Source organism: Propithecus coquereli, unplaced genomic scaffold (genome assembly GCF_000956105.1).
Source record: "Propithecus coquereli isolate 6110/MARCELLA unplaced genomic scaffold, Pcoq_1.0 Scaffold210, whole genome shotgun sequence".
NCBI lineage: Eukaryota > Metazoa > Chordata > Mammalia > Primates > Indriidae > Propithecus > Propithecus coquereli.
Genome location: NW_012146079.1, coordinates 1,712,345 through 1,736,472, shown reverse-complemented (window position 1 = coordinate 1,736,472; position 24,128 = coordinate 1,712,345). Strand labels below are relative to the sequence as shown.

The 24,128-nt window shown below is 41.0% G+C and overlaps 1 protein-coding gene across 3 annotated transcripts in view; it reads left to right on the top strand.

Moving 5' to 3' along the window:
• The window catches only part of PLD5 (phospholipase D family, member 5), a 296,287-nt gene extending 283,302 nt beyond the window's left edge, over positions 1–12,985 (top strand). For all 3 annotated transcript variants that reach the window (XM_012644361.1, XM_012644362.1, XM_012644363.1), the window contains 3 exons: positions 1,278–1,446; positions 5,725–5,839; positions 11,631–12,985. In XM_012644361.1, coding sequence (XP_012499815.1) covers positions 1,278–1,446; positions 5,725–5,839; positions 11,631–11,887 — 541 coding nt within the window. In that variant the 3' untranslated portion in view covers positions 11,888–12,985. The remainder of the gene's footprint in view (positions 1–1,277; positions 1,447–5,724; positions 5,840–11,630) is intronic.
• The last annotated feature ends 11,143 nt before the right edge of the window (positions 12,986–24,128 follow it).

Genomic DNA, 24,128 nt, shown 5'->3' with positions numbered 1-24,128 from the left:
TAGGATAAGATAAAATATTATTAATGAAAAATTGAATAATAGGATCACAGAAAACACAGAAATTTTGATATGAACTTAAAAATTCCAAAAAGTCATAACTCTAAAGAAATTAAATACTTAAATAGAGAAGGGAGATTTTGTGTGTGTGTGTGTGTGTGTGTGTGTGTGTGTGTGTGTGTGTTAAGTATGCATGTATATCTCATGGATCTGCAGTCTGTACAGGGAGAAAGAGCAAATAAGAGAGCAGAAGACCTGAAGGGCAGGGAGGCCGGAGTCGTATGTGAAGAGGAGGACTTTGGAGTGTGCTGATTACGACACTGATGGTCTAAGGTTTTGAAGGATATTATCAGTAGTCCAGTGAGTTGACCCGGAACTAGGTCAAGGTTTGAATGAGTGAATGGAAGGCTAACAATGTCAGGGCTGAGGGGAGGAAGAGTGATTTAAGGCTTGGTCCTTCAGATAGGAAATTTTTTCTTTTTTTTTTTTTTTTGTTTTGTTTTGTTTTAACATGAGGATTAAGTGACAGTTCTGGAAGGGACATTGTGTGTTAGGGGCGGGCAGAGTGGGAGGCTGCCCCCACATCTGAAACCAAGTGGCCAGGTCGTGGCAGAAAATACGTGGCAGGACTCTAGGACAAGCTGTGGTTTCAGGGAAGGGTCAGGATTTAGTTAGGATTCAGGGAAGAAGCTGAGCCTATCGCGGAAATGGTTTGCTTTATGGGGGATTCCAACTGCTTGGCAGAAAAGCTGGGAGGCAGGGGAGTCTTGGGAAGCTTGGTTAGGAGAGAGGACACTAAGGACAGTCTGGAAATGAGAGTGTGGGGAAGCTCAGAGGACCAGAGCAGAAGTTCATTTAGGGGGTGGTTACCAAAGAAGAGACATTTAAGTGGCATTTGGTTCAGAGCAGGTGCTCAGGGCTCCTACTAAAGTTCTATTGGAAAGTTGAGTCTTGGTGCACAAATGGATCGAGGCCCAGGTAGAATCAGAGGTATAGTGAGGGTGTCCCATGGCGGTGGTCAGTCTGTCCACTTCCTAAGCCAGGCAGCTGCAGGCCCTGATGGCAGGAAACCTCCTTCTAGGCAGAGGCAGGTCCCAGTAAAGCATCATCTCTTGGTGCCTAACCCAAAAGGTTTCCATTTTTTCAGCTTGTCCTACAAGGTTATTTATATATTATAAAATAATCATCAGAGTAATATAAACGTTCTCTGTCGTTTAAATTTCTTTTCCATAACTAACTTAGTTTCTTTATTTTGACCTATATGGATATAATTTCTGCAGGACTTACTGGCCAGACTTGGACGGGAAAATAAGAGAAGCATTAGTTTTGAGAAGCGTTAAAGTTCGACTCCTTATAAGCTTCTGGAAGGAGACTGATCCCCTCACGTTTAACTTTATTTCATCTCTTAAAGCTATTTGCACTGAAATAGCCAACTGCAGTTTGAAAGTTGTAAGTATTATATTTACTGTGTTATTAAAGAAAAAATGGAATCCCTTTGCATTTCTGAAAGCTGTAAGCATATACATGTGCATAAACTTGCAATGAGAACCAGAATAACAATCTTTTATAGTAAAAAAAACTTCAGAAGGTAGGTTAAGTCACTTTTCAAAATAATCACACACAGAAAGGGAGGGTAGGACCCCAGTGTCTTGATGCCTTCTCAGTCTAGCCTTTTTTGCACATGCTTTCTGTTGCATCCTCTGTTTTGTTTGAAGTGCTTTTTTTTTTCTTTTCCTGTCCTGAAATAACACAAGCATGTTTGAACTGGTTCATTCCCCTGCTATTCTTATTTGTAAGACTGTGATCAACAGAGCACTGGGACATGCACCAGCACAGACGCCACCAGCCCTAAGTCCCCCTAGCCTGGGTTCCCGCGCTTGCCCCAGGTCCCTTGGGCCACATGCTAATCCATCTCTGAATACTTGTGGGAGGCAAGATTGGGAATTGGTAATACCCTAAATGTGCTTATTCTCTAGGCTAGCTCATCTTCAGCCCTACTCCAGTCCTCACCACCCTCTTCCTCCCCTCAGGACCTTTGTACATGCTCTTCCCTCTGCCAATAACACTCTTCTTCTCTCTGTTTCTCCTGACTAATGACCACTAATCCTTCAGGTCTCAGCTTTTCCCAAACCCCTATGCAATCACCCAACAAATGTGCACTAAGAACCTACTCTGTGGCAGGCCCTCTTCTAGGGAACGATGAAGCCGTGCTCCCTGCAGTATTTAGGGATCCAGGATGTCAGGGGCTCTGCAATCAACTTGGACACGTGGCTTCCAAGATTGTCCTGACACGCAATATCCCAAGGCCAAACAGAAGAGAGAGGTTGGAGGACTGTGCGGGAGGCATTTAGGCATTGAGTCTAGAGGTGGTGAAGATCCATTTAGCCTCCATGGCACTGCCCAACATCACTCACGTGGCCACGTCTAATACCAAGGGAGGCTTATGAGCGTGTTCACAAAGGCAGCTTTGCTCCCCAGGGACAGAGGAGCAGGTTTGTGGATCATTATGGTCTGAAGTTCTGGGCACCCATTACCCATTTTGTTCTCTTTACACATCGAGAACCCTCACCTTCTCCCCCTGCCCCCAATAAGGGAGAAAACGCAGAGTTTCATTCATTCACTGCACAGCTCGAAGTTTAAGTTCTCAACATCAAGTCTGGAAGTGGCACCTCAGAGTTCAGTGATATAAAAACTCAAAACAGTAACAACCCCTAAAAAACCCCAAACCCAGGTTATGGTTGCCTCCCTCCCACACGACAGGGACAGAGTAACACAATAAAACTGCATCAGAAAAGGGAAGGCTGGGAGGCCCACAGCAGAAACTGGTCCACAGCGATTATAAAATCCTTCTGGGTAGGTACGATGAAGTCCTCATATTCCTGCTGGTTCGAACCAAGGACCCGAGCTTGTTTTAAGCCTTGAATAATTAAAGGAGTTGGACCAGGGCACCAATCTGGATGTGGAATCAGATATCCAGGATCAGAGGAGAAGCTGGTACCATCCCAGGAAGTCAGGTGAAATGCACGAGAATAAGTCGGATTGAGTTCATTCCCTTTCCTCAGACAAGAGAATGCGTGGGACTGTTCCAGCTCAGGGATGGCATTTTCCGGGTGGCCGAAGTGGCATACAGGGCTCTGGGGAAAATCAAGTAAGAGGAAGAACAGGAGTTTGGTTCACCCTCGTATGCCCAGCACCTAGCACGGTGCTAGGCACAAAGTGTTCCAAACATAGATGATGAATGAAGCCAAAGAAGGGAGCTGGCAAAGGCAGAGTGATAAAAAAAAAAACGTTGTGTAAGCCAGTGAGGGGATGGAGCAGAGCCCAGAACAATCGCCCAAGTCCAGGTGCAGTTAGCCATTTTTTGCAGGCGTGTGCTGGAGAAAGGTGCCGTGGGGTGAAGAAGCTGCCAGTGAGGTCCTGTTCTCTGGAGGTGAGTGCACGTGCAGTCAGAGGAGCCACTGTCGGGTCTGCGGTGGCTAGCAGGAGCAGAGAAGAGAGTCGGGGGCCTTTTGCACATCATGTGGCAGATTTGCTCCTCTCCCCTCTCTCAGCTGCCCCTCTGCCCAATCAGGGGTCCCCGCCCACCCGCAGCTTCCTGACCTCACAGCACACCAGCCGCTAAGGCACCCACAGTTGAAATCTCTAGGGTGCGAAATGTTAAGTGCTCATTCGAGACTTGCAAAAAAATTACAAGGAAAGTAGAATCCATCATTTTAATCTTACGGTGCTTAATCAGCTTCCTCTTTTTGATCACAGATGGTCACCTTTCTTAAATACACCAAACATGAATAGCTTACTGCTGGCCATTTTATAAAATAGAGGCCGTGCACGAGCTCTTCCAAGGAAAGTGGGCATTTGAAACTTGCATGGAGCATGTCTTCGGGATCCTCAGAGCACTGATAAAGCAGGTGACCTGGGAACGAGGCAGGGAAACTCTGTCCTTAGAGGAGCGAGCACCCTCACCTCCAGCCCTGGTGGGGGTTTATAGCCACGAAGGGCTCATGGGAAGAGTCTGCAACTCAGGAGATTGTCCCAGTTGGCTGAGTTTTTATTATTTTTAATAAATGAACAGATCACTTTTAGAATGTCTTTGCTATCACCTATAGCATATTAGGTGTCTAGTAATGCCAGTGAATAAAATCTGATTCTGGTGTCATTTTAGGCTCCCAGAGAAAGCTGTTCCCCTCTTCCTTAGGGACATCTTTGATTTTCTGGAGCAAATGGGTTCTTACTAAAGCCTCAAGCTGTGATTCCATCCTTGACTTAACTTAGGATGTATATTTTATCTTTTTTTAAATCCATCTTGATTCTGCAATAGTATCTTTCTGAAAAGGGAGCAGTCAAAAGGGGGGACGTGTGCTGTGATAGAATGTGCAGGAGAGCTGACTGCTGGCTATGACTGAGTGCTGGCACCCTCGACACTCACGCGACCTCGTGAATGTGTAACTGTGACTTAAGAGCATTCATAGGTGATTAAGTCAGTTTGAAGAGTCCACCAACTGATGCACATTTTGCAGAAGACAGGAACTAAGCAAATATGAACCAGGTGGCATCACCTATAATTTTGGTGATAGGGCCCTGGGAGAATGTTCCTTTGTATTGTGGAATAGGTAGTTCTTGGGTAGTAGATTTTGGTCTCTGTACCACGGATCTCAAGAATTTTGCAAAACAAAATTCAGAATATTGGGGCTGGAAGGGCACACAGCACAGTGATCACCTTGTTCACTATCCCTCACCCACCCTGGGGGCGAGGGGAAGACCAACTCTCATTACTTCCCCAAACCAAATTTGAACACTTACAGTTTTAGAACTATAAATGATGTTTCTTTTTCTAGATACCATCCCATTTTCCTCTCTGCCTCTTCTTTCCTTTAAACACACATGATTTCACAGCTGTAAGACATTCTAGAAAGAGTCCACGCGGTTCTGAAAATGTTCAGCATTTTCTAATGTGGAGACCTGAGACCTTCACCCTTGATTGACGTTTTCCTGGGAACTCGGTCATGGAATCCTGTGAGCTCAGCCACAGCTTAAGCCTCACCTGAGAACTTAGCAAATTCAGCAGACCCCTGAGACACAGGCCCACCCCTGTGGTCAGCCCCACATCCCTGACCTTGGGTGAACTGAAATGCTGCTTTTCGAGTCACATTAAAGTTGAAATTCAGGATTCATGGTTCAAAGTTGTGATTTTTTTTTTTTAGTTGCCTTTTAAAAGTGCTTGTAGACTTAGGTGTTTAGATGAAAGTATTTGTTCCTGTGGCAAAATCTGTTTTGACCTTTGCAAATCCCCAGTTTAATCAGCTAGTCATTGACATAATGTATGCAACATTTAAGAATATTCATTTAGTTCATTGGCATGCTTGACAGAAAGCACCCTGAGGCATGCTTCAAATGCCAGTGCACCCTGATGAATAAGACAATGAAATTAAACAACCTTCTGGCCCTCACCCTGTTGGAAGAATGAAGTTTGTGTTCATTTTGAAGCTTAAAAGTGTTAATTATAGACCTAGTTGAGCACGCTAATTTTCTCTCTTGTTGCCTATATAGATTTGAGAACAAAAATAGCTTCATCTATACGAAGCAACAAGATTGTGGTTTTAATAACTCAATATGAGGTCTATTGTTGATGTTTGGATAATACATTCTTTTGTGCTTTGAACAAGACCAAAAACATTCTCTGTTCACCTGCTTTTTTGTTTGTTTCCTTTTTTTTTTTTTGTCTTACAGAAATTTTTTGATCTGGAAAGAGAGAATGCTTGTGCCACAAAAGAACAAAAGAATCATACCTTTCCTAAATTAAATCGCAACAAGTACATGGTGACAGATGGAGCAGCTTACATCGGTAGGTGTCAGGGCGCTGTCACGCGTACAGTGGTGGTTCCGCTGTGCTCCGCAGTACCCCTGGTGAGGAGGCAGGGCCTCAGCAGCCACTGCCGGAGCGTGGGGGTACCTGGAGGTCATGAAACAGGACAGTGAGGACGGAGAGCTCTCCAACCAAACGTCTCCTCTACAGCCTGCTTCATGTACTAGGAGACCACATAAGATGTCTTTTCATAAATGTTTTGCAGAGCTTCTCTGGTCCATCTGCCTCACTGTATAGGTAAGGAGGTAAATGGCTCATCGAAGGTGCGTCGTCCTGGCACTGGAACGAACACAGAACTCATTCCCCTGCCCACAGCAACCCAAGCCAGTCTGACGCTGGTAATGGCGAGGCAGACATCGGAGTTGTTCAGAGCCAAAACTCACACCGCCCGGTCAATTGTCCTTCCCTGCCATTTCCCAAATGTCCAACTTTGGACAATTTCCTTGAGCTCTCTAAACCTCAGTTTTCTCATCTGTAAAATAGGGCTAGTAACAGTTTCTACTTTATTGGATGAAGTTTAAATGGAATAACATATGCAAAGCACCTGGCACATAGATAATACCCAATTAATGTCAGCTGTCATTATGAAGGCGATAGAACTCCAGATGCCAAAATCACTATATACTGGTGGAATTATTTACTAGTGTATCAAATCTACTCTAATTTTTCATGATGTCTGTGAGTCCAGGGTAACCTTTTAAATGGTACCATCACAGACAGAGTTGAAATCACCTATAAAAAGAAGACAAATCCAAAAATAGTAGTGGGGTTATTCCATTGTGCAGATGAAGTGGCAGTCTCAAGGCAGAAAAGAAAAACATGTGTGGGAGTGAAGGAAAGTTTCCCTTTTCCCCAAAAGTTAACTGAAAGATCAACTCACAATTAAGACAGATTAATAAGAGGAAGACGTTTATTGACTCTGCTCGCATTGGGAGAATCACAGAGTGATTAGCCAGTATCCCAGTGCGATCTGGATATTTTTAAACCGTCCTTCTAGAGGGGATGGGGAGATGAGGAATATAGGTAATTCTGTTTGGGGCAATAAATTGTCGCTGGGGAGGATGAATAGATACTCGGGAGAATGAATGATGGGGGGAAATAGATTGAGTTATAAATTAACCCGAGAGACAAGTATTATGGTTAAAGTGATTTGGGCGAGGTCTGGTTGCATTTCTGACCCTTTTTCCTGCAATATTTTGAGATAACAGGGAGGGAAATGGAAGTCAGTTGTTCTTTCGATGGGTCTGCCTCATTTATGCAAATAGAGTAGAAGCCCCTTCTGAGGCCTATTGATCTCTGAGGGCCTTTAATTCAAAATACTCTTCATACCAAGGAGTCATATTTTGGGGTGAAATTTCTTAAGCTCCTTCCCATGTTTGTGGAATGCAGGAATGTGGGATGTATATCAATTTCTTCTTTCCAAATTCAGTGAGTGAGTAAAAAGTATACCCATTTAACTTTGTAAAGCATTTGCTTTATCTTGTTGGTCTCTCTTAGCAACATCGCCAGTGGGGAGGGGGTCTTTAATCATCTGCAGTTTAGAAATAAGGAATCTTGGGGCCTATGACTGACACATGCAGATGTAAGGGGAAGGAGCTGGATCTAGAACCCAGGGCACCCACCTGGTCATGTCATCCCCGAAGCCCTGGGCCGCAGACACTGCCATTGGCCACGTGGACAGTGGCCACTCCTGGGTCAGTGTGAAGGTGTTGTGCCTTTTTCCACTTTTGATAGTTTATACTATCACATGATTAGAATAAAATATTGGGATATTTTTAAATGTATTTAATTCTGGTTGTTCTAGAATACGAGAATGTTATTTTATTCCTGTCATCCCTCTCTGTGACCCAAGATATGCTTATTCGGATTTTCTCATGTTCATCAACTTATAGACAGTGGAACGAAATCAGCTTTTTTCTAAAGTGACAAAGAAAAAAAAAAAGAAATGCTTTAAAATCACTTAATAAAAAAATGGGAAATGTTGGCTCATTTATTGGGAAACCCAGGGATGGATCAGGTTTCAGGTGCAGCAGGATTTAGAGACTCAAATCTGGATATTTTACATGGAGGATTTACTTAAAGTAAGATGTTGTGTGCACACCCGGCAGTGACTTGTACCTCTGCCCAAATGTTCTTTTGATGAATTGAGTAAGTGTTTTGGAGTCAGACAGACCTATTCTAGCACTTACAAACTGGGAAGTGGTAGAACATCATATAATTTCTGTAATCCTCTGTTTTCTTATCTGTAAAATGAGGATAATAGCACCCGCCCTTTGATGGTGGTACGAGGATTAAACAAGATAATATACGAAAAGCTCCTAACGCTTTCTCTGATCTAAATCCTTTATAAATATTGATTCCTTGCTCCCTCCCTTCTTCTTCCCTATATAGTACATTTTAAATGAGTTCATTTGAAACATAACATTTAAGCAAAACATTAACTCCCAAAACTGAAACACAGTTCTGGTATAAAAATATTCAAAGAACATCAAGGGATCACAGCTTCCGTGGCTGTCCAAAAAAAAAAAAAAAATCAAGAGAGAAAACTCAGTGATAATTTAAATAATTAGCAGCATGTTCTGGAAATCTCCTAAGTCATCACTCAGACACCCACTGAGAATGCAGAATTAAGAAAAATCCACACTAGACCTTGCATGAAATTATAGCTCCATTACGTTTTCACAAGACTTACAGAGGACTCCCCAAACCATGTCATCTCTTTAATTTTAAAATCTCCTGCACTCCTCAAACTTGTCTAGAAGATGGTTTGAATTAGTGGGGGGCTGACAAGGGGGTGCTGAGTTTACCAAAGTCACTGAAAAGGCTCCTGGTGGATCATCCCCCTTCCCAGTGCATGTTAGGGTGGAAAGCCTGGTAGGTGCTCTTGGCGCAGATGGAGAAAGATTTCTCACGCAGAGATTAAGATATATAAAAGTCTTAGAGGAGAGAGAGAGAGAAAGAGAGAAGGGAAAGGAGAGGGGAAGAGAGCAGGGAGATGGTGTGGCATTCCAGAGAAAGAGAAGGGGGTGCTAGCCGCAAGGCCAAGTGGCTTGCTTATTTTAAGGGGGATGAAGAGAAAAAAATAGTGGCGGCTGTCAGTTGGTAAAAAAGCAACAGCAGGTAGATGACAAAAACCACAAGGATGTCAAAGTCCAAGAGTTGGTTTCCTGCCTTTCCTTGGAAAAGGGATTATCCCAGGAGATGTGACTCTGTCCTGGAGACACTGTTGAGGCTTGTAGCATGTTCTCCTGCTGTTTGCTCAGGAACTCCGTAAAAGCAGATTCTCAAAAAACAATTCTGAAAGACAGAGATTTACATCTCTTTTCTGTCCATTCAGCTCTTTTCAGAAGTTGTGCAAAAGAGAACTCCTGCAGGGTACCTGTTAGTGAGAGAACCCACAGGACTGATCTTTAACCATTACTGGGGAAATTGTGGGCTTAGCTATTTTCCTGTTGTGTTTGCAAGGCCACCCCGTTCAGTGAGCTCGCTTGCGCCCTCTGCGAGGTGTTCCTCTGGGCGGCACTACAGCCCTCCTGGCACCTGGAGGCTCCACGTGCATTTTTGGAAGGTGCAGCGGCAGTCTCAAGGAAAGCTGAGTGAAACTGAGTCCCAATTTTAAAAATACTGAAGTGTATACTTGAATTTGAAGTTTAGCCCAACTGTCGGGAAGTAAAAGGTAGAAAATCAGGATCACACTGGTGTAGGAATGCCTCTGTTGGCCTGTGAGAGCTTCCCAGAACCATAATTCCTGAGATGAACCTAATTGAAGCTTTTGAGAATCAGTAAAGTTGCTGGATCTTGGCTCCATCCATTGTGTTGAAGGGAAAAGCCAGATTTCACAGAAGAAGCCTTCTGACTCTTGCCACCTCTCTCCCTCAGCTCCACCCCCCAGACCCCAGGCTGCTCCCCAAGCTTATTTCCATGTACGTTTCCTTCAGAGAGTGTGGTCCGCATGTGAATGGGCAGAAGTCTCCGTGTGGCTGTGATACGCTGACCCTGCGGGGTTCAGGTTGCAGTCCGGGGCGAAGTACGCAATTGCTAGCACAAAGGATGTCTCCAGGATCAATGGTGACATGGCGCGGAGGTTAAGGGTGGGCTGTGGAGTCAGACCTGGCTTTGAACCTCCGCTGTGGTTTGGACCTTACCCCTCGCGCCTCCCCTTCATGTTTCAATATTCTAACTATATCTTTTGTCCACAAGATGCCATCCTCCGTTTGGGGTGTGGCTCTCTCTTTTCTTAATTAAACTTCTGTACATCTCTCATTATTCAGTGAAATGCTCCTTTTCTGACACATCTAGCCAGAATTAGAAATTCCTTCTCTCTGGCCCTCCTGGTGTTGTATACCTACATCTCTTGTAGAATCTCACACACTTGGTATTATAATTGTTGCCTTTCTCTCCTGGACCCCTTGAAGGCAGGGACTTTCGTTTTCAGGTTTATATTCACAGCCCCTAATGTAACACCTGGTAAACATTAGGCACTCAATAAATATGCATTAAGTGAAGGGTAAAGAAGAACAAACACATAAATGGTACTGCATCCTCCTGAGGAGAAACCTTTGTTCTCCTGCTGGAACCCCTCCCTGTTGGATATCAAGGATAAGGGATTCATGTGGGAGTTTTGAGTAGTGCAGCCCTTTTATCTACTCTCACCTTGATGATGGACTACCCCAGAGTGGCATAGACATTATTAGCCTCTTCTAGGGCTGTTCCCAGCCTTACTACTTGATATGACTGCACTGTGCCCCTCCAAAATTCCCATGTTGAAGTCCTAACCCCAGTACCTCAGAATGTGACCTTCTTTGGAAATTAGAGTCTTTACAGAGATAATCAAGTTAAAAAGAGTTGATTAGGGTGGGCCCTAACCGAATATGACTGATGTCCTTATGAAAAGGGGAAATTTGGACACAGACATGCATAGAGGGAAGACGGTGTGAAGAGACACAGGGAGAAAATGGCCGTCTACAAACCAAGGAAGGAGGCCCAGGACAGAGCCTCCCCTCACGGTCCTTGGAAGGAACAAATCCTCCTAACACGTTGATTTTGTCTCCAGAACTGTGAGACAATAAAATTCTGTCATTTCAGCCACTGAGTCTGTGACACTTTGTTATAAGCAGCTCTAGAAAATGAATATACTACCCGCCACCAGGCAGCCATACTTGAGAGCCTGTTCTCGCAGCAACCGCCCTGATTCCCGGGCCGAGGAGCCTGGCCCTGGGAAATGGTTTGCAGTGCAAACAAGGAGAGTTTAGGTACTCATTCAGGAACTGGTTCTCCTCCTCTGGCTTCACCTTTTTCTTTGATATGAAAGCTTCACATCATTAAAATCAGAATGCTTCGTTTGTACATATGGATTAGATGTTGTTTCTTTGAGAAGGTAGTAATTGTTCACAGGATTTTTAAGTGTATTCCTATATGTTTTAAATGTTGCTGTATTTAGTGTGTCTTGTGAATGTCAATAAGAAATAACATTTACAAAAAAGAACAGCAGATTCCTTGTTTTGAGTTTCAACTTAAGCAAAGCTGAAGAAAATGCCAAAATAATATGCAAATATTAATATGCCATATGCAAGTCTTCTTGGAAGGTTTATTTTTTTCTTTTTCTATTTCTTTTTTTTTTTTTTTTTTTGTTGTCAACACAATTCAGACTCTCTGTTGTTATTCCTGGGTGCTTATGATTTTTTAATAAAATCTTCTCTGTATTTCATTTTATTGGGAATTTTCCCAGTGGACCCTAACACCTCACCTTTATTTCTTTGTTTGTTTGCAGGAAATTTTGATTGGGTGGGGAATGATTTTACCCAGAACGCTGGCACTGGCCTTGTTATCAACCAAGCAGATGTGAGGAACAACAGGAGCATCATTAAGCAACTGAAAGATGTGTTTGAAAGGGACTGGTATTCACCTTATGCCAAAACCTTACAGCCAACCAAACAGCCGAACTGCTCAGGCCTGTTCAAACCCAGACCCCTCTCCAACAAAACTGCCACATCCAATGCAAGTGGGAAGGAGCCCTGGAGTGTATAACGTGAACGAACAAACTGACGGGACAGCTCCATATTTCATATTTATATATAAAGGACTTGAGGAAAGAAAACCAATTTAATATGTCTTTTTTTAGGGAAAAAGCACACTTACAAAAATATTCTCCGAACGACACATAATATCTATCTAACACTATCTTAGCGTCCTGTACACTGAAAAGTAAGACTTTTGTATTTGTTACTTGTGACGGAGAATGTCATTCTGGCTTAGAAGTTAGTTTTTATGTTTGCATACAAATTTTAAGACTTTGATTCCTGTTCTTTTCTAGTTTTAGAACTTTTTCTGCTGACCCCAACTGGTCAGTTCCTAGGAAGCTTAGCATGAGGTGAGCTCTTCAACGCCATTCTGAGAACTGATTTAGAGGGAAGGTGGGACTTTTGCCTTGGAGAAGAGACTGATAAACCAAGTATTTATCCTTGTAAACTATCTCCAAGCCTGATACAGTCATCGAAGCATGAACAGCTTACATCTCATGCCAGCCCTTAACACTCTTGAAAAATATCCTTTTCTGTCACCTTGTTCATTTTCTTCTAATACCATAGATTTTATGTAATACCATTTTTTCTTCTCACAAAATGTTCCTGTTATATAGCGTGCCTATATTCACCTCAACATTAGCTCTAAGTATGGTAACATCTTTTGAAAAGGCATGAATTTCTCAGAATGGATACAAAATGGAAATAGCAGTCTTTAATTTTCACCTTTCAACTGCATCATTTCCCCTGCCGAATTGGTATTTTTAAATCACAATCAGCAATATGTATCCTTTCTCTCAAACTCAGAGAAATTATGTAGCCACCTGTTAATATCCAGCAAGCTACTAAGTCTGCATTTTGAGAATAAAGTAGTTTTTCACATTTTTGTTTAGTTTATGGTATTATAAAGATCTCTATGCGTCAGTGGATTTTAATTTCTTTAGAATCATTGTGCTGTTAAGAGTAGGCCAGCAAACGTTTATAGAGCTGTTTAATATACCTTCTGCTATTTAATATACCAAATGCTTTTCAGAGAATTGCAATTTAAATACTGTGCTTAACATATTTTACTAAGAAACAGAAATATTGAATTATTGTTCTATAATGTCATTGTGTGTTGTTTTATATCTATACGATATATAATCCTATAATAATAGAGACTGTCGCTACACTAGAGAGAGGCATGGGCTCTTCAGAGCCCAGAGCAGGTGGCCAGGATGCCCGCTTCCAACGTTGTTCCTGACTCTGTGGCTCAGAACGGAGTTCTTCCCTCCTTGGCCTTGGGTTTCTCTTGGTAATGTAGACAGTAATACTTACCTACCTCGCAAGAATGTTGTCACGGTAGGAAATATTTATAACTTGTTTTGAAATCAAAAGAACCTATTTAAATGCTAAGCATTATAATGTATAATCTTTTTCTTGAAATAATCTTTGTGGTATCCTGATAGAATCAGCACCAGGTCCCCCCTGAGAACCCAGAAGAGAAAACAAATCCACAGCTTCTGGTTGTAAACGTGAATGAGAAGAACGCAACACAGAAAGCCTAGTGGAGAGCCGGATTATCAGCATTGCAGTGGAGCCTTTTGTTGGGTCACTTTGGCATAAATAACATCAACACAAAGCTAGACATTGTGCCAGGGCTCATCCTTTAGGACCAGAATATACATGTATTTTTAAAGACAATCTCAATTATTCTTTTTCATTTCTGAAGACTTGATTTCTAATATGGCAGTAAGAGTGATGGAGGGACCTATGAATCTTATTCAATGAATGTACTTAATGTAGAATGGCTATGGTTGATCACCTAGTGATCACATAACTTCCTTTCTTGTTGTTTCCAAGTATTGTTTCACTGGATAGTTCACCGTTCTGTCAAGAGAGCGGGAAGGGAGCCATGTTTTTAAGCGTAGTATGTTATTATGATGGATTGGGGAATTCTCAGTAAAATTCTTTATCAGTAACAGCCAACCTAGAAGACTAAATATTTACCATATAACCAATCATTATTTGAGTTGGGACTTCTCCTGCCACATATTTCAGTAAATAATAAAAAAAAGAAAGAAAGAATAGGGATGGAGACCAACAAACCTACGAAGGTCACCCTTGGACAAATAAAAGCAACCTGGGTTGGACTTGCAAAGAACATCTAAAAAGAGAAAAAATGTTTGTGTCCTTGTTAGTTCTCAAGCTGTCTCCAGAAGTATTTGTCCACAGCCGTGGGACAAGCATAGGCTTGGTGTAATGGGGCCCCTCACTGTCACTGTCTTTTGCACATGGCAGGTAAAGAGAATGTCATCCTTTATGGAATGGCCATCGTTGCCACTTCCTTCTGAGCCCCATCAATATGGTAGCACAGGGAGCTGGGCCCCTGGGTTTTCTGCCAAGCAGCAGGAGCAGCAGCAACAGCAGCAGAGCTGTGCTGGACACAGCAAGTCACCTTGTCAGGGCATTCTGAGCAGCAGTGTTGACTCCATGAGGCAACACTGTCCTTCTGTGGCAGCCAGGAAAATGACCCCTTTGCAGAGAGTGTCATAAATGAGGCCCTCTCCTAAGAGAGCATTTCATTCTGCAGAGCTTTCTCTTTCATTTGGACGTTTTATGTACCTCTCTAAAGGTGGCCTTCTTCTCTTTTAGACTTTGTGTCTGTGCTAAACAGACTACCAACTCGCATTCTTCCAGCCCCAAATATCCCAGGAATTATTTTTTAAGAGGAAAAGAACAAAGAATAAAAACACTTTAATTTGATGGATATCCATGCTAGAAATCATGAGGAGGGGCACGACTACTAGCCTCCATTTATTTTCCCCATAAACATTCCAAGAATTATTTCCCAAGAGGCAAAAAAGGAAAACAAACACAATTTGAGACTATATTTTGGATTTCTGTGCTGCTAACACTAACCCCTAGTGCCTTCTTTATTGTTGAGTGTTGATTTTAAATAGTGATTCACTCTATGAGAACACTTCTGCTTCCTGTGGAGTCCAGTATGACCTTCTGCTGGGCCTACGCAGTTGAAAACTTGCAGATGAGCATCAACAGTTTGCATACAGCCTGCTCTCTTCCCCAGACACATCACTTCTATCACCCCCAAATGAAAGCAGCAACATACACTGTCAAATATCCACTGTTGGCCTCCACTGCGTTGTCACTGGCCACTGGTCTATCAAGTAATTGAATCACAGCTTATAAAACCTTTGGAAAGGAAGTGGAACATTCTGAGATTATATCAATGCTCTGTAAATGCCATGCTTTGGGTACCTGAAAATGGTAGAAGTAAGGCACGGTGAAAATGTCCCCATTGACTTTAAAGAACCTTGTAAAGAGATGCTTCATGGACTTCCAAGGTCCTGTGGAACATAGAATGAAAACTAGTGTCTTTAAAAAGTCAAAGCAGACTCAGTTAAAGGAACAAAAGATCCGTGGAAAGACTTTGCATCTAACTGTGGGCACCACTTTTCCCATTTGGGCTGTGTCCATGCTGTTGTTAGTCTCACGTCTGATTCTGCTTTTAGTGAGATGCGTCTGATCACATTTTTGGTTGATCATACCCTTTGAAAAATGTTTTGTTAATGCAGTTACTGGTTTGTTAAAAGTGCCTCGATGAACCTGGGACTGACAGAACTTCATTTCCCATCAGCTTATGGCTATTCTCAAGTGACTTCAATTTATTCTGAGTTTTGTTTGTTTTTGGAAACTTTTAGTGAACTAAATTCCAGGGGAGGGGGAAGACTATAAGAATTTCTTGATAAGATCAGATCCAGGATCCATCTGTCTCAGGAATTCTATCCTAAATCTGCCCCTTTTTCTCATATGTATGACCATTGCTGTGCGTTTCTCTGTCCAAAATTCATTCCATGATTTTCAAAGTTTAAGGAATGTAAAAAGCTGCCATTCTTTGCAATAGAACAGTCATCTCCATCTCCTGTGATGAAAGATACTTTGCTATTGATTATTCAGATTCAGTCTCTTATAAACAGCCCCAGATACTGTGAATGAATGTTTCATTCTTTTTTTTCCCCTGTACTTATTCCCAATAAACTGGTGCACTTTATTATAAGCCTTTTAAAGGAAAGATTAATAAAACTTCTATCTGGCCCAAGGTAAATTGGATAAATTAATCCATATTCAACATTTTCTCATTTGATATGAATTAGCATCTTTCCTTTTCCTTCTACATGTTGTTAACAAAACAACTGCTTACCATTTTTACTTTATTGACTTAAATTGGTGGAAGTTTTTTAATAGCCCTCAAGTCAACCCCAGTCACAGCCTGTCTTTCCCATTTGAGAGAAGTCCCATATTTGGCTGTATTATGAAGATATTGCTTTTTATGGTGATTAGATAAGTATTCTTCAGAAGTTTTTTGAAATTGTAAAAATGGAATTTTCTTATTTTTGACCCACTACCAGTCTTGTACTTACAATTCTAAGAGTTCACTGATCACTTATGTTTCTTTTGGGAATTCGACAAAAAGAAATGTGAGATTTAATGGGCTATTATGCATTTTCTTTTGCTATGTTCAACTACTAAACTTCTAATTGTGTTACAAAGGGTATCTTGAATTTTTAATATTCCTTTATGTAAATAGGATAAACTTGTACCTGGACATATCTATATTATTAACTTTAAGATCCCTAAATAAATTGGTGCGATAAAGGGCTGAATTTGGGGAAATCACTGAAATTCTCAAACTTTTCATGTAACCAGATGCTCAATTTTTTCAGAAGTAAATATTACCTGGCTTTTTCACACTGTGAGATGAGGCATTTCTTTTTCTCCTCAATTAGATTTCAGAAACAAACCAGTCTCTCATCAGTAACCAAGCTGTACTATGATGAGTGACAGAGAAGGTGAAAGCCCCTGGCCCAGTGGGCTACAGGCCACTGTTTTGTGCATTCACACAAGGAGGCATCTTTGAAGCACTATTCCTAGCTCTCTGTTAAAAACATTTGTTTCCAGTATATGTTGATTTTGAGTAAATAAAGTAATCCTTTTTTAGTGAAGCAAGAAATAATTGTAGAGACCCCACTCTACACCCTGGCCCAGTGACAGAAAAGGTGTTTGTGGACACCAGGTCAGCTGCTTCTAGTACTTACCCGCCATACTTAATACTTTCTATACCTGAATTGATAATCAAATACGGGTGGTCTCTTCTCAACGAACCCACATTGAATCTCAGGTTTAGAGCATACCTTAAACAGCCCTCTAAACCAACTCTTCCAAATGCACAAATTTGCTTCCTGTGTGGCCCCTCAGAAGTCAACAACCGACTCAAGCTAAGCAATTCGGAGTGTTTAGTACAGTGCCTTTGACAAGACCCACACAGGATAAAATTTTGTTGATTCACTAAAGTAATGTGGATTTAAGGCAAAATCTTATCTCTCAAAGAATATGCAAGCATGTGCATAAGGTGGGTACCTTTTTATAAAGAAGAAATCTTTGAAGAGGCATACACTTTTTAAAGCTGTCACTGGAGAGTTTAGCAAAGGCTTAATAAAGCGGACTTTCTGAATCTGCGATAGTCAATAATAATTTGATTTTATCGATAGTTTCTGAATCCTACAATTTTATGTTTAGTTGTTTTTTTAATTGGGCTAAGGAGTTTGATGAGATACAATCATGTGCAAGGAATCCAATTAAATCATAGCAAGGGTGAAGATTATTTGTGATTTATTTTTATCTTATATGAGAGAAAAATTAGTAAAGGGAAAAATTCTCCTTTTGCAAAATGAGTGTCCAGTTCTCAAACCCATTCCTTTTGGCCTCAGACATGTTGAAAACTTATTAATTCTCTTATGGACTCTACTGTTCCCGATAGGTGGAAAATTCTGAAAAAGAGTTGAGACATTTTGAGCTCCTTTGGAAGACACAAACACAGACAAACCTGATTTCTAATTTAGAGTGTTCCCCCATAAATGCAAAGCCAGTCTTGGAAATATGACTTCAATTTCCAGGATTAAAAATGTTGAAATTATATGTGACTTTTCAATATAAATGGGTGATGAGGATCTTTAAAGAAAACTCAGAAAATAATTCTCCAACAACATTTATGTGAATCAGGGCTGAATCTACAATTTCATTTATATTTACTTAAAAGTAGAGATTGGCTGCTTCTTTAGATAGTGCATGTTATGAAAGGCAACTTCCCAAAAAAAGGTAATAAGAAGAAGGCGGCACCATAGTTTCATGAAAGCTATGGTACTAATAGAGGACTTTGAAACCCTCCATCGGAAAGTGTCATTGAGAAAACAAAGCCCTCTTATCTCCACCGATAAAGCTATGTGTTATTATCCATATTTCATGGGTGGATCTATAGCTTCCCTGGTGTCCTGGAGAGGTCACACTCATAGCTCCAGCAGGAGCAAAACCATGTTTTCTGTCATGTGAGTTCTCTATACCTGACACAGCTGATTTTACCAAGGTTTAGTACCTGACCCAAAGAAACTCATTTACAGGCCAGGAGGTGGCCTTAGGGAAGATGGTGTACCCAGCAGGGGTGCTCCTGTTTGATGGTACCTGGTCCAACCAGCTGGAGCCCTCCTTTAGGGAGTCTGAATGTCAAACATAGAAAATAGATGAGTAGCCGTGAAAGCAGCCAAAATAGACACAATCACCATGTGGTGCCACGCAGAGCAGTAATGGCAATTATTCTGCAGTCAAGACAGCTAGAGTTCTTGTTGATTCACCATTTCTGCTCTCAGGTTCCTGGAGAAATGATTGATTCCTGAACAATGAGTCTGGACTTTGCAGTTACTGGGTTGCTTTCTTTTCTTCCCTACTTTCTTATGTATTGACATAAATAAACTCACACTGACTGAGATAACCTGACTGTGTATCTGTTCTTTGCAATCTGGAGGGGCCTACCTAACACTCTTAATAAAGTGAAAGCTATCCCAGTTTCTAAGTAGCTTGGAAGGAAAAGAGGAAGGAATAGAAACACTGGGGTATACCCTGTTTGTGTTAGACGTGCGCTCACATTGGATATCTCCATGGCAAAGCACTTGGATCCACTCAATAAGTGTTAAATATCACATGGCTAGTAATTAAATCTCTTAAACTCATAAAGATGAATTAGGAACGTTGAGCATGGGAATAAAAAAAGACATTTGGGGGATGACTACATGATAGACACAGAGATTATTAGAGATTGAAGAGAAACTAGAACTCTTGAAGCCCAGACCCATTATTTTCCTATGTTAGGAAAATGAGACATAGAACATACACTGAGTTAAGTAGAGGCAGATGTGTTATAAATTTAGAGAATGTTTAAAAGTATATATTCTAATGACTGACTTAACAAATGCAAAAGTTGCTAATAATACGTTGAATATTTGGTGTAAGTGGGTAGTTTACAGGACGTGTAGAAGACAAGCGAAACTACTCCAAAGAAGTCTGATGAAGGAAGATAGGTCTTTGAGATGCCATGGTGGGATGGGAGGAAGTTGGGTGCGGTAGAGACACGTTTAGCCTTGCGTGGCTCTCGACTCAATTTGGATAGCCATTAGTAACATTAGAAGAAGATCTATAGTTATATACTCTGTTTCATATGTAACCTATTGTGGGCACTCATTCAAAAGTAAAATGAATGTCATAAATTACCATTTATTTTATGAGTTTTAAACAAAATTCTGGCCAGGTGTGGTGGCTCATACCTGTAATCCCAGTAGTCTGGGAGGCTGAGGCAGGAGGATCACTTGAGCTCAAGAGTTTGAGACCAGCCTGAACAAGAGCCAGACCCCCATCTCTACTAAAAAAAAAAAAAAAAAATAGAAAAAATTAGGTAGGCGTGGTGGCACACACCTATAGTCCCAGCTACTCTGGAGGCTGAGGCAGCAGGATGGCTTGAGCCCAGGAGTTTGAAGTTGCAGTGAGTTATATTGATGCCACTGCACTCTAGCCAGGGCAACAGAGCAAGACTGTATCTCAGAAATAAGTAAATAAAAAATAAACAATTCTGTAGTTTGGTGCTTGTCATTTAGCCAGTTAGTTTGTAGTTATTTATATAAAAGGATGCCTGAGCTAGGACATCTATTGTGAGCAGAAGTGACATGTGTTATTTCCTGGTCAGAGAATTTAATTGTTCAATGTAAGATCCTCTAGTGATATTTTTTCCCTTTGGTATGGTGACCAGCAACATCTGCTCTGTCTATTTGGGTCCCTGAGTATCCATGATGAGCAGAGCACCCCTGCTAACCAGGGAGGAATGTGTAGTGTGAGCAAAAAATAATCTTTCGTGGTCTTAAGCCATTAAGCTTTTATGATTGCTCATTACTGTCTATCAGAATCCTACCATAGAAATAGAACCAGTGTACCCGTCCACACACACACCCACAAGTGAGAGAGAAATTGATTTAGTGAAAGAAACTGGCTTATGTGTTGGCTAAGCTCTGCTTACAGTGATACATTGCTGAATTATATGTTTATACCATCCGGGTAGCCTAATTATTTTATGCCATGGTGTGACAGTGAGTTGCATGTGTCAATTTGTCTAGGCTACTGTCGCCGGTCATTCAATAACACACTAACCCAGGTGCTACTGTGAATGCATTTTGTGAATGATAAAAATCTATCATCAATTTGTCTAAAGTTTGGAAGATTATTCTTGATAATCTGCGTGAGCCTGTGTCAATCAACGGAAAGGCCTTCAGGGTAGAACTGAGGCTTTCCTGAAGGAGAAATTCCTTATGCAGCTGTTGAGAAAGTAACGATAAACGTGTGTATACCCATAGAAAGATAGCTGTGTTATCCTAAATGAAAAAAATGCAGACCTATATTATATAAACTCATAAGTATAATATCAAAAATTAAAATTAAAATAAGAAAGAAATTCCACCTGTAGACTGTAGTATCAGCTCCTGTCCTGAGAGTTCCAACCTAGCCTTCCTGATGGGCTGGTCTGTGGATTTTGGACTTGCCTAGCAGCCCCTACAATCATGTAAGCCCATTTCTTTCACTAAATCAGTTTCTCTCTCATTCTGTGTGTATATGTGTTTGTGGATGGGTACACTGGTTCTATTTCTACGGTGGGATTCTGATACAGACAGTAATGAACACTCATGAAATCTTAGTGGCTTAAAACCACAAAGGATTAATTTTTGCTCATACTACACATTCCTCCCGGGTTAGCAGGGGTGCTCTGCTCATCGTGGACACTCAAGAACCCAAACCGACAGAGCAAATGTTGCTGGTCAATCAAAATCCAAGAAAGCTATTTTGTGGATATTGACAAACTGATTCTAAGGTTTATAGGAAGAGGCAAAAGACTCAGAGTATCCAACACAATATTGAAGGAGAAGAACAAAGTTGGAAGACTGACAATATCTGACATCAAGACTCACTGTAATGCTACAGTAATCAAGACAGTGTGATATTTATGAAGAAGTAGAAAGTAAATCAATGGAACAGAATAGAGAGCTCAGAAATAGACCCATGTGAAGACAGTCAAATGATCTTTGACAAAGGAACAAAGGCACAATGGAGAAAAGGTAGTTTTTTCAACAAATAGTGTTAGAACAACTGAACATCCACATGCAAAAAAATAAAAATAAAAAAGAATCTAGACACAGACCTTACATTCTTCACAAAAATTAACTCAAAATAGATCATAGGCCTAAATGTAAAATGCAAAACTTTATAGTCCTAGAAGATAATACAGGAGAAAATCTTGATGACCTTGAGTTTGGTAATGACCTTTTAAATACAACACTGAAGTTACAATCCATGAAAGAAAGAGCTGATAAGCTATACTTCATTAAGACAAAAATTTCTGCTTTGTGAAGAACACTGTCAAGAGAATGAAAAGAAGGCCGGGCGCAGTGGCTCACAGCTGTAATCCTTACACTTTGGGAGGCCGAGGTGGGAGGATTACTTAAGGCCAGGAATTCAAGACCAGCCTGAGAAAGAACAAGACCCTGTCTTTACAGAAAATAGAAAAATTAGCCAGGCATGTTGGCATGTACCTATAGTCCCAGGTACTTGGGAGGCTGAGGCAGGAGAATCACTACAATATAGGGGGGGTTGAGGTTACAGTGAGCTATGATGATGCCACTGCACTCTAACCTGGGTGATAGAGTAAGATCCTGTCTCTAAAAAAAAAAAAAAAAAAAATAGAGAGAGAGAGAGAGAGAATAAAAAGACAAGCCACAGACTAGAGGAAATATTTGCAAAAGACACATCTGATAAAGAATATTATCCAAAATATACAAAGAACTCTTAAAAGTCGATTATGAGGAAACACCAAAGAAGATACAAAGATGCTCCACATCATATGTCATCAAGGAAATACAAATTGAAACAACAATGAACTACCACTGCACACCTGTTCAACTGGCCACAATCTGTAACACTGATGACACCAAATGCTGACAAGGATGTGGAGTAGCAAGAACTCTCACTCATTGTTGGTGGGAATGAAAAATGGTTCATCCAGTTTGAAAGAGAGTTTGGCAGTTTCTTAGAAAACTAAACATACTCTTACCGTGTAATCCAGTAACTGTACTCCTTAGTATTCACCCAAAGTAGTTGAAAACTTACGTCCCACAAAAACCTGCACACAGATATTTATAGCAGCTTTACTTATAATTGCCAAACCTTGGAAACGACCAAGATGTTTTTCAGTAGGTGAACGGATAAATTGTGCTACATTCAGTGCTAAAAAGATATGAGCTATGAAGCCATGAAAAGATACGGAAAAACTTTAAACGCATATTACAAAATGAAATAAGCCAATCTGAAAAGGCTGCATACTGTGCAATTCCAACTATATGACATTCTTGAAAGAGCAAAACCATGGAGACAGTAAAAAGATCAGTAGTTGCCAGGGGTTGGGGGAGGGAGAGATCAATAGACAGAGCACGCAGGATTTTTAGGGCATTGAAATTACTCTGCATGATACTGCAATTTGTCAAAACCCACAGAATGTTCAACATCGAGAGTAAACCTTAATGTAAACTATGGACTTTGGGTAATAATGATGTGTCAATATAGGCTCATCAACTGTAACAAATGTATCACTCCAGTGGGTCATCTTGATAATGGGGGACGCTATGCATGTGTCTGGGCAGGGAATATAAGGGAAATCTCTGTACCTTCTGCTTAATATTGCCATGAACCTAAAATCGCTCTAAAATATAAAGTCTATTATGAAAAGTAAAAGCCCCTGTCCTAAGACAGTTTCAAATACAGGCTGAACACAAATGTGGTAGGGAACTGATAAAGACAACATCATAAGGAGATCCTTATTACTCAATATGTGGAGTGTAGACCTGGGAACTTGCTGGAAATGAAGAAACTCAGACTCCATCCCAGCTACTAAATCAAAATCTGCATTTAAGCAACATACCTAGGCCAGACTCAGTGGCTCGTGCCTGTAATCCTAGCACTTTGGGAGGCCAAGACAGGAGAATTGTTTGAGGCCAGGAGTTCAAGGCCTGGGCAACACTGCAAGACCCCATCTCTACAAAAGAATTTCTTAAAAATTAGCCAAGAATGGTGGTGCAGGCCTGTATTCCGAACTACTCAGGAGGCTGAGGCAGAAGGATCCCTTGAGCCCAAGAGTTTGAGGTTGCATTGAGCTATGATCATGCCACTATACTCTAGCCTGGGCAACAGAGTGAGATGCTTTGCCAATCAACAAACAAACAAAGTCCCCAGGTATAACAAATGTTCCAGTTTGAGAAGCATTGCTGTGGATGTATGATTTCTGAAGTTTCTAAACCTAGAATGTTGTGTGTGGGGAAATGAAACTGGAAAAGGAGGCCTGGATTAAATCAGAAGAATCTTCAATTTAATGCTAAGGAGTAAAGACTTTTTTAGGCGTAAGGATAGGGAATCTTCAACTCATTTTTCTGGCAAAGAAATATGCCATGATCAGGTTCTAAATTATAACATTTTCCATTTGTGTGTATCAGTGGGACTATGTCATTGGCAAAAGAATTATTTGCATAGTCTTAAACAGTTTTCAAGACTTTATTTACCTTTAAGATAACCTGCTTATGATTGTCTGGAATGCCTGATAGCAGGAGGTTCTATGTCTGGGGGATACAGATATTGATTTGACTTTCAAAGTCATTCCACTGATGGCTTCCACTATTGTTCATGGCTGAAAAATGCACTCATATCTGGAAGAGCCCACATCGAACTGTCAACTTTGTGTACCTCTGAAAGCTGGGAATACAAAACGGAGAAGGGAAGAGCATTTATTTTTCTTATGCTCCTTTGTATTATTTGGCTTATTATAACAAGTACAT